Source organism: Cavia porcellus, unplaced genomic scaffold (assembly GCF_034190915.1).
Source record: "Cavia porcellus strain 051 isolate PalLab524CR breed Dunkin Hartley unplaced genomic scaffold, mCavPor4.1 scaffold_21, whole genome shotgun sequence".
In the NCBI taxonomy this organism is placed as follows: Eukaryota; Metazoa; Chordata; class Mammalia; order Rodentia; family Caviidae; genus Cavia; species Cavia porcellus.
Window position 1 is genome coordinate 34,037,684 of NW_026947504.1, and position 14,530 is coordinate 34,052,213.

Below are 14,530 nucleotides of genomic sequence, written 5' to 3' on the forward strand. Positions count from 1 at the left end.
TATAAACTGGCTTAACGAGAAGCAACCAGCTCGCCTCCTTGGTAAGCGGCAGCGGTGTGGCAGGGTGTGGCAGGCTGCGGCCCCTCCAGGGGGAGAACCACCAGCGTTGCCTGAGATCTGCACCATGTTGGAACTTAAGAGTGCTGGGAAACCAAGCAACCAGTCCACCTCCTTGCTAAGCAATAGTGAGCCTACCAGTGCACAGGCTGAGAGTCAAACATCCCACTTCCCTGCCCGCCCCGTTAGCAAATGGGAACCAGAGATCTGAGCATCTCTTGGGAGGTTGACCATATGCAATACAGCAAATAGAGGGATTTTCTTCTACCATCTCTTTGAAGGCAAATTATTTTTACTACTGTTGTGCTTTATTCTGATTAATGGTACTGCTCTATTTAATATTGTTTTGATAAGTTCTATAATGTTTTGTATTTCATTTTATTATGCTATATGTGATTGAAAGAACAACTATTGGGAAGATAATAAGATATACTGTGTACCTATTGCTGTTATCCTGGTAACCTGCTGTGAAGTTCTGTACCAATTTCACTACACTGTCTAAATTGGTTTTGTTCTTTCTTGTTCTGTTGAATTTTACTACCTTCAAAATAAAAAAAAAAAAAAAGTAACTGGCTTAACGATTCTTTTTCTATTTCTATTTAAACTTGTTATTTTTTTAAAGGGTGTTTACTGCCATATAACTTAAGTTTGGATGACTACAAAGTTACATTTTCTTGCTCTTATATCTTTAAAACTGTAAGTTATATTCATTTTTCATTGTAATACTGTTTACTTTTCTTGATAGCATCTAATTATAATTTAAAACTATAAAAAGTACAAGGATGGAAAAAGATAGCATATGAGCATTTACCCTAAATATTTTGGTTATATTAATATTAGACAAAGTAGACTTTAATACAAGGAATTGCCAGAGGGAAAAGACAGACACTTCATAAAATGATAGTCAACTAATGGAAAGGAGACAACAATGTCAAAAGCTACACTCATAATACCAAAGCCTCAAAATTTCATAAAATTAAAGAGATCAACTTAAATCAGAGCCAGAGTCTTCAGCAGGCTCTTCTCATAAACAAAAGATCAATAAGCACAAAGAAGCCATGAATCATCTACTTGCAGATTAAAGTGACACTGATGGACCCAGACTACAGAATACACATTCTTCGTAAGCACAATTAGGACATTCACCAACTTACTGGACAATAAAAGTAGTCTTAATAAGTTTCAAGACTGAAATCATGGAGTATATCCTCTGATAAAGACCAAAAAAACAAAACTAGAAAATCCTCCAAAACATGAAAACTAGGCAGCATACTGCTAAGAAACCTACGGGATAAACAGAAAACCACAAGAGAAGTTACAATATTTTGAAATGGATGATAATGAAAATACAACTTCCCAAGAGCTGACACAGAGACAAAATCGTGAGACAAAGTTAGAACAGCACTCCTTGGGCACAGGAAGGGAGGCAGCACCCAAGCAAAATTCCAGAGGCACAAGGCAGCCCAACCTCACAGAGAAGGCCTGGAGTAGAGCCCTGGTAGGTAGTGCGGCTCTTCATCCTCTCCAGCACCTGTCAGCCAATGACCAGGGGCTGCAGGCGGAGAGAAATGCTCAGAAATGCACTTCTCCAGCAGGAGCCAAGGTAGAGTCCCCACAAGACCATGTGTTCAAATATATAGAAATATGTGGTAATCATGATTCCCCATTATTTGGCCTTGAAGCCTTATAAAGTTTTCACTTATTAATTGGAAAGGCTATATTCTGGGCTTCTTGATATGGAAATATTTGAAGCTATAGTATATGAAATTTTATTCAAATATTTCAAGGAAAAAGACAGACACTATGGTAACTACTATTAAGTCGGGTTATTTGGTGGTGAAGCACTAGGTTGCTGAAACAGTCATGCTTTGACCTGTATTGTTATATTATTGTGTCCTGTTTTATCTCAATCTCTCCCTTATTCTTTAAAAAAATTATTTAATTATTTCTTATGTTTGTTTTAATTAAGGGGGAAAATTAAAAAAATTAACAGGATATATAATAGTAACTTTTTTTGATTTCCTATTAACTTGTTTTGAAGTCCTGTAATACTCCCACGATCTTGTTTTGACTGATTAGACTCTGTTCCATTCTGTATGATAGTATCAAGTTTGAGGGTATAGGCAACTACTTTGAAGGCAATAAGATTCACTAAGATGCCCATTCTGGTTTGACTATTGTCTCCTTTGGAAGTCCTGTAATGTTTACAATGCTTAAGTTTTATTGGTCTTGTTCTCTACTGTTTTGTTCAACTTTATAATATCTAATGAGATAGACGATTCTTTTTAAGGAAACAAGAGACATTGTTGATAACCATTGTTGATAACCTTGTACTCTGTTTTACATCATGTGCTATGCCTATCCTTGGTTTTGACTGACAGCTCTGTTTTGCCATATTTGACTTTATTCTCTCCCCCCAAAAAAAGTAATAAGAACTAAGGAATAATAAAACCCAAAATGTGTAAATTTTGTTGTAAAAAAGAGAGGGAAAAAAAGAGCTCTAAAGGATACAACAGCATGTGTGTTTAGGGGTGTTAAATAGCTGACCATATTAATGTTTTTGGTTGGATCATTGAACACAACTGTTTGCAGTCTCACTGTTTGAATGTCCACTTTGTATGCTTTGATACTGTGATTTGAGCAACTATCTCTAAGATGATAATATGTAATCTATTAACTGCTGATTTCTTACTTTTTTTCTTTTTTGTAGTTCTGTATTACTTGTACCCTTACACCACTTTGTTTTGTGTTTTTCTCTTTTTCCTTTTAAATAAAATTAAAAAAAAAAAAAAGACCATGTGTTAACAGTGAAGACACTGCAAAGGTCACAAAGGCCACCAACTCCGACTGCAACCAGCCCTAACCTGGAAAACCAGCCAATCAGCTGCAGGCAGCTGCTGCGTTAATCCTCTGGGGGGAGGGGGACATATAAGGCTCAGGATTCCAGGGATGTCTGAACTTTAGAGAAGTCTGATCCACGCAGAAAAGCTGAGCAATTATACAGCTATGGGCTGAAGCCCATGCCCATTTAAACTAGTATACAGGGCTATTTCTGGGTATTCTCCCAGAAGAACTGTGGCATGATTTGTAATAGCCAGATCTTCGAAACAACCCAAATGCCCATCAACTGAGGAATGGATAAAAAAGATGCGGGGGGGGGGGACCCCCCTCATGATCTTGAGCTTGCCCAGCAGGCAAAATCTCCGGCTCAAGATGCAGTATTTTTATACAACAGAGCACCACTCTGGTGGTAAGGATAAGGTAAGGATAAACTCAAGGCTTTTATAGGCAAATAGATTCAACTAGAGACCTAACAAATCAGACTTGCATGTGTAAAAAACTGAAAGAGTAAGATCCAAAAATTACAACAGATAACTTCTGAAAGGGAAAGAAACTGCTCAAAATGAAAGAACAACTGGGATGGGAAAAGAAGGAAGGAAATCAATTTTGCATGCCTGTATCTAGTACTCTGGACAACTAGTTTGAAGATAACAATATGCAATATGTTTTGAAATCCTATATTGCTATTGTGTGTTTTCTTGGTTGTTGCTGCTGCTGTTTCATTTCTGTTGTTTTCTGTTTGCTTTTTGACTTTTTTCTCTTTAAAATAAAAAGACTAAGTAAACTAATACACAGGGATGCGCTGTGGCATTCCTACAGTAAGGGGAGAACCAGGCTCTGTGACCTGGGAGGAATAAAGGCAAGGCAGACTCGGGAAGACGCTCAGGGGGGAGGTGCGCAAGGGCGGTGGGGGATGCGGACTCCAGGGCTAACCAGGGGGCGTTGGACAGGAACACAGCCAGGAAAGTGGGGGGGGGGAGAGAATTCCTGATCCCAGGGACAGGCAGATCTCAATCACTACAGTGAGGGCTGATACTCAGAGACAGAGCGACGGCCTGGACACGATGCTGAGCCCTGGGCACTGTGTGGGTCTCCTTCAGGGCCTGCAGAAGGACAGGACTGCTCCCTTTGTGGGATACAAGGCAAGTGAAGGGACAGGCAGACGGGAAAGACGCGGAGGCGAGAAGCACAGCTCCCAGCCCTCTGTCACTTGTCATCAGAGCTCGCAGACAGAGTGACAGGACAGCTCGGCATCAGACCCAGCCAGCACCCAGAGCACAGAACACCCGGACAGTCACCAGACCTTCCTCATTCTCCCACCTCAGGCCTTCACTCTCCCGTGACTTAGGCACTGGCCCTGCCCATGCGATCAGGTATATACAATGGGATAGACTCGCACTTCCTTAATGTGCCCTTCCCTAACTGTGCTAGTATAGTTCGAGAAGTATGCTACACAAAAGAACGTAATGCATACATAAATTCTGAAAAATCCTACATTAAAACCACTAAACTTTTCCGTTCTGTGGGTCTTCAAGAGTCTATAGTATAAAATATGAATACCTAAGAGGAAACCTAATTATACAGCAAATTCATTCACAGAATACTTATTTTGTGGCACACTGTTAGTATTTCCAGAAATTAGGGGCTGGGGATTTAGCTTAGTGGCATAAGCACCTGCCTTGCAAGCAAGTGGTCATGAGTTCAATCCCTGGTACCGATTAAAAAAAAAAAAAAAATTCCAGAAATCAGTGTTCCTAGAAGCAAATCTTTTTTATAGAATTTTTGCCAGGCACAGTGGCAAATGCTTTTCATTCCAGCATCCAAGAGGCTGAGGCAGGAGGATAAACCAAGTTTGAGGCCAGCCTGATCTACATAAGGAGTTCAAGGCCAGCCTGAACTACACAGCAAGACCCTGTGTCAATATATATATACACAAACATGGACATGTGAGTGGTAGCATTGTAAGTGCTTATTTTTATCATGGTTAAAAAAAAAAAAAAGGGTAACATAACCATAGTATTAAGTATACAAACACTATGACAGAATAGATTTTGATAACTTAATCTTACAAAACTGAACCTTTTTCCTCCTCAGCTCCTGCCAACAACCACCCGTTTTCTAAGCATCTACTTCAGATGGCACATCAGAAGTGGAATCATACAGCATCTGTACGTTTTGTGACTGGCTGCCTTTATTCCGCATGTCCTCAATGCTCAGCCATCTTCTAGACACCCTTCTTTATAAAGGCTGAGCACCAGCCCGCTGGGGACCTTCACATTTCTCCTCCAGGCATCTTTGGGCTGCTTCCTTTTCACACTGTGAGTAGTGCTGCAGAGCACATGGGTCTGAAAATCATCCGTCCAACCCCCTGATGTTGCTCTTCTGGTCTAACTCAGAGGTGGGGTGCCGAGGCACAGGGTAAATGTATTTTTCATGTTCTGAAGAATCTCCATATTGTCTTCTGTAGTCGTAGTAGCATTTCACATTCCCACCGACAATGTTCAAGGGCTCCACCAGTTCTCCACATTTTTGACATTTTGGGGAAAGAGATAGCAGCCATTCTTAAAGAGTCAGGTGATAATATCATGTGGCTCTTACCGGCATTCCCTAATAATAGGTGATGCACATCCTCTACACTGCTTGCTGGTCAATGGTTTACCTTTTTGGAGAAATGTCTATTCAAGCCCCATGCCCATTTTTTAAATGGATCATTATTTTGTGGCTGTTTAGTTGTATTAGTCATTTATGCAATACATGGTTTCCAAGTACTTCCTCCATTCTGTAGGCTATCTTTCAGTCTGCCATTTCTTTTGCTTTGCAGAAAGATTTAAGTTTGAAGTCTCACTTACCAATTTTTATTGATAGTCTCTGCTTTTGTTATAACCCCACTGCCAAATCTAATCTCATGAAGTGCTTTCTCTGTTTTTTTTTTTTTTTCTAAGCATTTTATGTTTTAGGTTTGCCATTTAGGTCTTCAAACCATTCTGAGTTAATGCTGTACATACTTTTTAGGTTAAGGGTCCTAACTGCATTCTTTTGCATACAGATACCCAGTTTTGTTAGTTTTCCTTCCTTCCTTGTGTATTTCTGGCACCTTTGTCAAAGATCAGTTAACCACGCCTGAGTGATCTATATATGGGCTATTTTGTCCTTCAGGTTTGCATGTCTTTAAAGCAAGTACCACACTGCTTTAATTACTGTAGCACTATAATATATTTTGAAATCAGGAAGTATGATGCCTCTGGCTGTATTAAAGTTTCTTTATCTCTTTAAAGTTTTTTTGGTCCATATAAATTTCAGGATGCTATTTTTGTTTCAGCAAAAAAAATTGCTTTGAATTATTTTTTTTTGGGGGGGGGTCTGAGGATGAACTCAGGACCTTCACACCGAGCTACATCCTAGCCCTTTTATTACTCTGAGGCAGTCTCTCTAAACTACCCAGAAGGATCTCCAACTTGTAATCCTCCTGTTTCAGTCTCCCAGAGTGATGGAATTACAGGCATGCATGCACCACCATGCCCAGCTCACCCCTGGGAATCTGATGGAACACTACAACATATCAGACTGCTCTACAGAGTATGGATACTTTAGCACTGATCAGGCTTCCAGTGATGCTGCACATCTGTAATCCCAGCACTTGGGAGGCTGAGGCAGGAGGATTGCTATGAGTTAGTTCAAGGACAGCCTGGGCTACAAAGTGAGTTCAAGGTCAGCCCAAACTGCATAGTGAAACTGTCTCAAAAAGACAAAACAAAACAGCGACAAAAAAGGCTTCCACAGAGTACCTTTTCATTTATTTGTGTCTTCCTTAAATTTTTCTCAACAATGTTTTCTACTTTTCAGTATATAAGTCTTTCACCTCTGATGTTTTTATAAACAGGACTAGTTTCCTTCATTTATTTCTAGTGATTATTCACTGTGAGTATATAGGAAAATGCACCTGACATTTGAGTGTCAATTTTGTGTCTTGAAATCTCCCTAAACACGTTTATTAGCTTTCACAGGTCGCTGTGTATAAATTCACAGAATGTGTAATGTCATGCTACGTGGGAGAAGACATAATCTTACTGCTTCCTTTTGTTTTTTTTTTGTCTTTTTCCTTTTTATCGGTACCAGGGATCGAACTCACGACTGCCTGCTTGCAAGGCAGGCACTTATGCCGCTGAGCTAAATCCCCAGCCCCACTGCTTCCTTTTCAATTGGGATGCTTTTTATTTCATTTTCCTGACTAATTACTCCGGCTAGAATTTTGAATTTTACAATGAATGAGGTTGTACGAGTAGACATCCTTGTCTTACTCTAATCTTAAAGGAAAAACTTTCAATTTTTCACCAGTGAACATGATAGGATGCTTGCTGCGAGCTTTTTCATATAGCATTTATTATGTTAAGATAATTTTCTTCTATATTTTTGTTGAAAAAAATTTTTCTATCACGAAAGGGTTTTGAATTTTGTCCATTTTTTTCTGTATCCAGTGGGACAAAAATCATGTGTTTTTTGTGCTTTATGTAGGTTAAAACCCTTTAAAGTAACATTGATGCTTTTTCTCTAGAAAGAACTATGAGCTATCTAGTCAACACCAGCTTATTCTGAGACTGGAAAGTATAAACTTTGAATTGATAGGGACCTAAGAAGCAAACTAATCCATATTAGGCAGAGATTAAATAACAAAATGGAATGTTATCAGACAGATGGGTACTTGATCCTAGCGAGAAATGAGTAATTTCTGTAGAGTTATCTTTCTGAGAACTTGACCATAATTTATCCTAGAGAAATACTCTTAAAAAATTCAAAACTACATGAGGTATAAATCCGAACTGTTGAATGTATCTGTAATATATATACACATACACACACACACAACACACGGACACACACACACACACACACACACACACACACTATACAGCACCTCTAAAGGATGATATAAAAGTGAATTTTCCTTGACATGGTCTCAATTTTTAAGTAAAAAAAGTTACAAAACTATATAAAGTTTGATGTCATCATATATGTGTACATAGATATGCACTTATAAAACCTAGGTTATATAAAAACATCAAGAATGCTTTTATAATGATTCATACTAAAGACTATACATTCTTCATGTAGTTTAACAGAACATCTAGTATCAACCAATTTATTTAAATACTAATAGAACATCTAGTATCACCCTTCAAACAAATAGCTCAGCTTAACAGAGAATTCTCAATTACTTGTATGATACTTGTGCAACCATCTAAGCATCAGTCCATAGAACGGACAGATTACCTTGCAGGTGGACCTGTGAGTCAGCAACGTCTCTAAGTTATGTTCCTCTTAGCTGCACTTAGTCTTTGACTCCGTCTTCTTTAACCACATCTTAAGCACTGTGTACATTTACAAGATGGATCTGTCAGCCTCCACGCTTCTGATCCAACTTATCAGAGGTATCCACATTATCTGCACCACTGGCAGGAAACCAACAAGTAATCTGTTCTGATTTACCTATATCCATTACCAAAAACACCCCCTTTCTTAATAAATATATCTTTGTCCAAAACAAAAACAGAATCACTTAAAAGTCCTAACTCTTGGAGCCTCTGAATTTGTGAAGCACTTCCCACGATGTCATTACATGGAGGAATTCAGTGTCCTATGGGATTCTACTGGCTCCGTAACTCTGAGCCTGCCTGGCTTCGCCCTTTGCTAAGTGTGCTCTGTACCATTTCCCTGTAATAAACTTAGCTTTAAGCAAGACTTGTAAGCTCAGTACTGACGCCCCAGGAAATCATCAAACACGGGTTCATTCCACACGAAACAGCTAACTTGTGAGGTCCTTAGCACGATACAAGGGGAAGAGTGCAGCACCATTTTTGTAGAATGAAGGACATTCTATAAAAAGATTAACCTGTGATTCTCGTAAGAGTTATGGTCATAAAGGCAAGAAAAGATTATAAGGTACAATGTACAATTCTGGACCGCATCCTGCTTTTATGAAAGAACTAATGTCGTGATGCCAGAGTCGCACCTAAAAGTCGCCTGCCTTTACTTCCTAATTTGGATGGGTACAAGCATGTAGGAAAGCTTCTTTCTTGCTAGGAAACATCTACTGAAGTGTCCAGGGGTCATGGGCCAGCCTAACACTGATGTCCTTTCAAAGCACATTAAAAAGGGGGAGGGGCCACAGAATTTTTTTTTAAAAAGCATTCTTGGTATTATTTGCACAAATTTTCTGAGTCTGAGATTGTTTCAAAATAAAAAGTAAAGTAAGAACAATGATGATTTCATTCTTTGACAATGAAACTATGTTTATAACATACCATGAGATGAGAACATACACTATCCAAGGTAAGTATAGCAGAAACTAGAATGGGGTGAGGGATACAACCTTCTCCCTCTCGTTCCTCATCAAGAAAAAGTCTATTACTAATTAGGGAAAGCTTCAAAACCAAACTTTTTTATCCCTACTGGTTTGACTATCACATAATTGCTCAATGTAGAAAATGACTTGAGGGGCAGAGTTTGGCACCTAAAGCACAGCAGTGCACTTGAAATTATCTATCTAGTAATACTCGATGAGCTACCCATGTAACCAAATGAAACGTCTCACAGAACACTTTCAGCTGGAAAAGCCCAACTCCGACATGCAAACCAGTGCTGAGACTGTAGGCCCCGCCTCACCGTTTGTGTGCTTCCTGTTTGCTGCGACACTCCTCACAGTAATACTTGTATTCACTGCACAGCGTTTCTGTGTTGCTAAAACCCCTGTGTGAAGTTAAAAATATGTTTATTTCTATACACCAGAAAATCATGAATTCACTAAAAAAATTCTTTAAATTTCAAAACAGTAAGTAATTCTAAACATACCTTAAACAGTGAGTGATTGATGTGTTCTGTTCCACGTCAACAGAAAGGTCTAAAAAATCTTCATCTTTGCTGCTTATCTGTCAAAATAGGGAAACATTTTTGATTTCTTCAAGTATTAGGAAACCTGGCTCCTCATTAACAGAACTCAATGTATTCTAAATAATACTCCCCTTCAAGTTCAAAACAAGACTACTTGGGCTGCAATACCCAAAAGGATACTGAATAAGTAACAGTGAGCACAAGATAGGTAAAACACCAAAGCAAGTATTGGACTGATTCCTACTGGCAAGCACAGTGTGATGCAAAATTTCACTATTTTCTGTCATGGTTTGTATCACTGGCCCCCAGGCCTCATGGGTTTACGTTATGCATCTGTGATTGGTTCACTGTCTAGTGCTTGGATTGGGGTGTGAGTGCTACAAACACCCAGGGGTGGAGCCAGCATACAATAAAATGGCAGGAAGAAGGTGTGTCTCGCTCTCTTGCCAGTTTCCGCCTTGCTGTTTGCAGCCACCATAAACTGTGACTCCGCCATGCCACCGTGCCTTGGAGCCAACTGACTATGGACTGAAACCTCCAAAAAACTATAAGAAATAAACCTTTGCTTTCCCAACTTTGGACATCAGGTATTTTGTCTCAGCAACAAAAAATAACTCTAAGACATTTTTCAAAATCTGAATGTTACTTCAAAGTGTAAACAGATTATACACATATTCTGATTCTTAAGAAACAGACCAAGACTGAATGAGGGTATCTGCACTGTTTTATCATGTAAGAAAATAATTTAGCACAAAATTCCAAGTCACAATATTCATTTATGACTTATCTTTATTTTTCCCAAAATTCTTTTTTTTTTTTTCCGTTTTTTTTTTTTTTTTTTTAAATCGGTACCAGGGGTTGAACTCACGACTGTCTGCTTGCAAGGCAGGCACTTATGCCGCTGAGCTAAATCCCCAGCCCCCTATTTTTCCCAAAATTCTAACACAAGATTTTGATTTATAAATAAATCACCTTACAGAAATTATCTAATTATGTGAATCGCAACAGAACAGAACCTCGCACATACATTTCCCTAGCCATTTCCTGCAGCGACTACAATTTGGTTTATTAAATGTTTTCCTGAGTGATCAACGTTGCAGACTCAGTTCCATGAAGCTGTGATTCAGCCCTGGTGCTCATATCTTCTATTTAGACAAATATGACTCACTACACAGGAGCACCATGCATCCTGCATTTCACAAATATAACTCAAGCATTTTCAAGAATGATTTGACTGTTTAATCACTACATGAAGCTAAACTTACATCTAAACCTTCATTTAGATGCCATTTTACCATACAACACAGGTAGAATAATACTCTAAAAATAAATGATCTGGGTCCTGAGGATCACAAGTTCAAGACCGGCCTGGCCAACTTTGTGAAACTTGTCTAGCCTTAGCAAAACCCTGGGCTCAATTTCCAATACAACGAAGATGGGATGCGGAGGGTGGGGTGGTAATTCAGAGTCATGAAAGACAAGATGGTGGGTGTAGGGAAAAATACTCAGCTTGAGTCAGTAGGAAAGCTGAGAGTGACAAGCGAAAGAACATCAGCGGCAGGGCAGAGCAGATCTGGCAGGGTTTATGTGCAGGCTAAAAGACTTTAGATGGACCAACCTGACAGGTCTCAAAATGAGGTTCTCAGATACTGCCTTTGAGGTCTTTCTTCTAAATGTTTGCTTTTAGAATACTTTTTAAAAGAATTCTTGATATAATGCTACTCTGGATCAAGTGGGTATATCTCACCTACATTTGTACTGCAGGTGTGTTGATACAGGCAGTCACCAACTGTAGTAGTACTGAACGTTCAAAAGTGTGAATGAACAGAATGGCTCTATTGGGCTAAAACATCCCAACATCACCTCATCCGGAACATTAGGAGACTCAACTCCAAAGTTCAGGGAAGACATCCAGGCTACAGATTTGGCCTTGGACTTAGCATTTCAGAGTAACTAAAAAGAGACATAATCCTTAGCACTGAGTAAAAAGAAAGAGTGAAAGAAAATCCCAGGAAAGGGCCTGAGAAGGAACCCTCACAGCACAGGGGACACCAGCAGGAAGTACCACAGAAGAAAGCAAGCCTCCTCCCGCTGCAGTACAGGCTACTAACCTGCAAGCCCGAGCTCCTCCAGGAAGAGCCAATCCCTCGCCTTCCAGACACTCCCCACTTCACTCAGGGTGGCATAGGGACACCATTCTCCTACCTGTACGGCATCTTGTGCTCACCTGTACTGTAACCCTGGACTATGTGCTGGCTGGTCTTCACTACCCTAAGAGTAGCTTAGGATCAGAGACCTAGGACTTAACACCTTTTACCACCTACTCATCTTCTAGCTGGCATGGCTAGTACTTACTTGTGCAACACTGAACCAAAAAAGAAAAGATGTATATGTACTCTTGTATGTCCAGAATTCTCTCTCCACTTTATAGAGACATGTACACAATTTACTGAATCTGCATTACCATGCCTCAGGTTCTGAGGAAACATTCTCTAAACAGGCTTAATTCTTGAGAAGCCATTCACAAACATGTAATGCATGTCCCAGGACTCAGTAAAGAATGCACAGAAACAGCAATGTCCATTCCTTACAAATAAATATTTAAGAACTTTGAATGGAGATAGCTGATATTTCTTTCTCCTTCAAAAGCATTGCATCTTTTATCCATTTTGATTTAACTATTTTCAGAGGTGGAGCTTTTGGAAGATACCTGGACTATGGGGTGTTGCACTCTTCAGTGCATGGATGCACTGCAAGTTCATAGCTGAGTATGCTTTTAAAAGGCGGGGCCTGACTAGTGACAGGCCACTGTGGGCATTACCTGAAAAGCAAACTCCTATCCTCGGCCCCTCCGCACCTCCTCCCTCTGCCTCTCAGCTCCCACGGGTTAATGGGTGCCTCCACCATATTCTTCTATGTGGTCATCTCTGCTGGCAGCCAGCCAACCATGGGCTGAACGCCTAAAACCTGGGAGCCAAAATAAGCCTCTGCACCTTTTGGTTCAGGTATTGGGTATTTTGTCACAGTGATGGGACCCCATCCTTACGCTACCACACCGACTTCAGGGCCTTGGAAGAACACCTCAAAGGCCTTCAAGGAGGGCCCTGATTCTATCTTGTCCCATCTACTTTTGCATTTCTCAACATGCGAAACAAATTCAACTACTGTGTTTCTTTAAAGAAGTGTAAGTTATACACATGTGACATTTTCTATCACTGACCAAGCTCCATTATAATAAACATCAAGAGACTCCAAAATTCCCTGATTATATCTACTACTTCAACGGAACTTACTGCTTTAATAAATGTACAAAATATCTCTTAGCACTTGGAATTCAATTTATGGTTATTTTTTCTCATACCTTTAGAACTCAATTCCTGACATCAAACTCTGTCAAGTCATTGCCGCAATTAACTGATGACTGGGGCAATGAAAGAATCTCACACCAAGGATGTTCTTCCTCTAACATGAAAACATCTTTCCAAGCCACAGCTGATGCCCTCAAGCTCTCATTAAATCTCCTTCACTTAACCCTGAATGAGGTTCAGCACTAAGACTTTATTTAGGAAAGGGAATTTTACTTATAGTAACTATCTTTCGCTAAGCAAAAGTACACTACTGACATTAATCAATAATTAGATAATAAATGCTTGATTTAAAGTCTCAGCTTACATTTCACAGATGAGAAATTAGATGGCAAATACTATAATGAATGCCGTTATCCAATCCTAGAATAACCAATTTTTAAACTTCAATTTTACAAAGTATCCAATAAAAGAGTATTTCACCCTTCTCTTAATGTACACAGTATGGTTTTTGTCTGTCTGTTTTTGAGACAGGTTCTCACTATGTAGTTCAGGCTGGCCTCAAACTCAAGGTGATGCTGCCTCAGCCTCCTGACTGCTGGGACTCCAGGCATGCACTACCACACTCAGCCTGGTTTGGTTTTTATTCCAACAACAGATACTACACATAACTGTAAGGAAAGAAAAAACAACAGACAACCACATGTCACATGCCATCCCGTAAGATTATAACAGAACTCAGACATTCCTGTCAACTAAACTAATGATGTATCAGCTGTCTCTGTTACAGCACAGCGTATTATTCATGTATCTGTGTTAATAATGCTGCCGATAAACTTACTGTGCTACCAATCATATAAAAGGACAGTACTGCCATAATAGTCGATAGTAAATTATAATATTCCCATTTTATGTATCTACAACACCTTGTATCCCTGCCCCTGTGAAGGAAAAGTTTGCTGATCAGCATAAACTACGTTAACACAGTCTCATCCATCTCGTGTTCATGTGACCTGATCTACACTTTCTAGGTTTAAGTTCCTTCTAGAGTTTCCACAATAATGTAATCATCTGGGATGCTTTTTCACAATGTGTTCTTGTTCAAAGACACACAAATGCACATCCCTGACCTAAAATTTTCCTGAGACTTTACCAAAGATACACAATTTCCACAACATGCTTCTATGGCTCCTGATCTGAAATATAATTAAGTAGTTTAAACTACATTAAGTATCATCTCAGGTAGTTCACTGTCAGCAGCATTACATAAAATATTCTTTCAAATGAAAAATGTATCTTTTAACATTAACACTGTGTCTAAGATTTTAACCTACCTTTCTTTTCTTTCTTTGTTTTTGTTACTGGAGATTGAATTGACAACTTCATGCTTGCCAGGCAGGCATTTAAGGCACTGAGCTAAATCCCTGGCCCTTTCTGTCTTT

At 39.4% G+C, this 14,530-nt stretch overlaps 1 protein-coding gene across 3 annotated transcripts in view; it reads right to left on the reverse strand.

Moving 5' to 3' along the window:
* The window catches only part of Usp12 (ubiquitin specific peptidase 12), a 98,748-nt gene that overhangs the window by 7,873 nt on the left and 76,345 nt on the right, over nucleotides 1-14,530 (reverse strand). For all 3 annotated transcript variants that reach the window (XM_063232548.1, XM_063232550.1, XM_063232549.1), the window contains 2 exons: nucleotides 9,745-9,821; nucleotides 9,559-9,642 (listed from right to left, as the gene is read on the reverse strand). In XM_063232548.1, coding sequence (XP_063088618.1) covers nucleotides 9,559-9,642; nucleotides 9,745-9,821 — 161 coding nt within the window. The remainder of the gene's footprint in view (nucleotides 1-9,558; nucleotides 9,643-9,744; nucleotides 9,822-14,530) is intronic.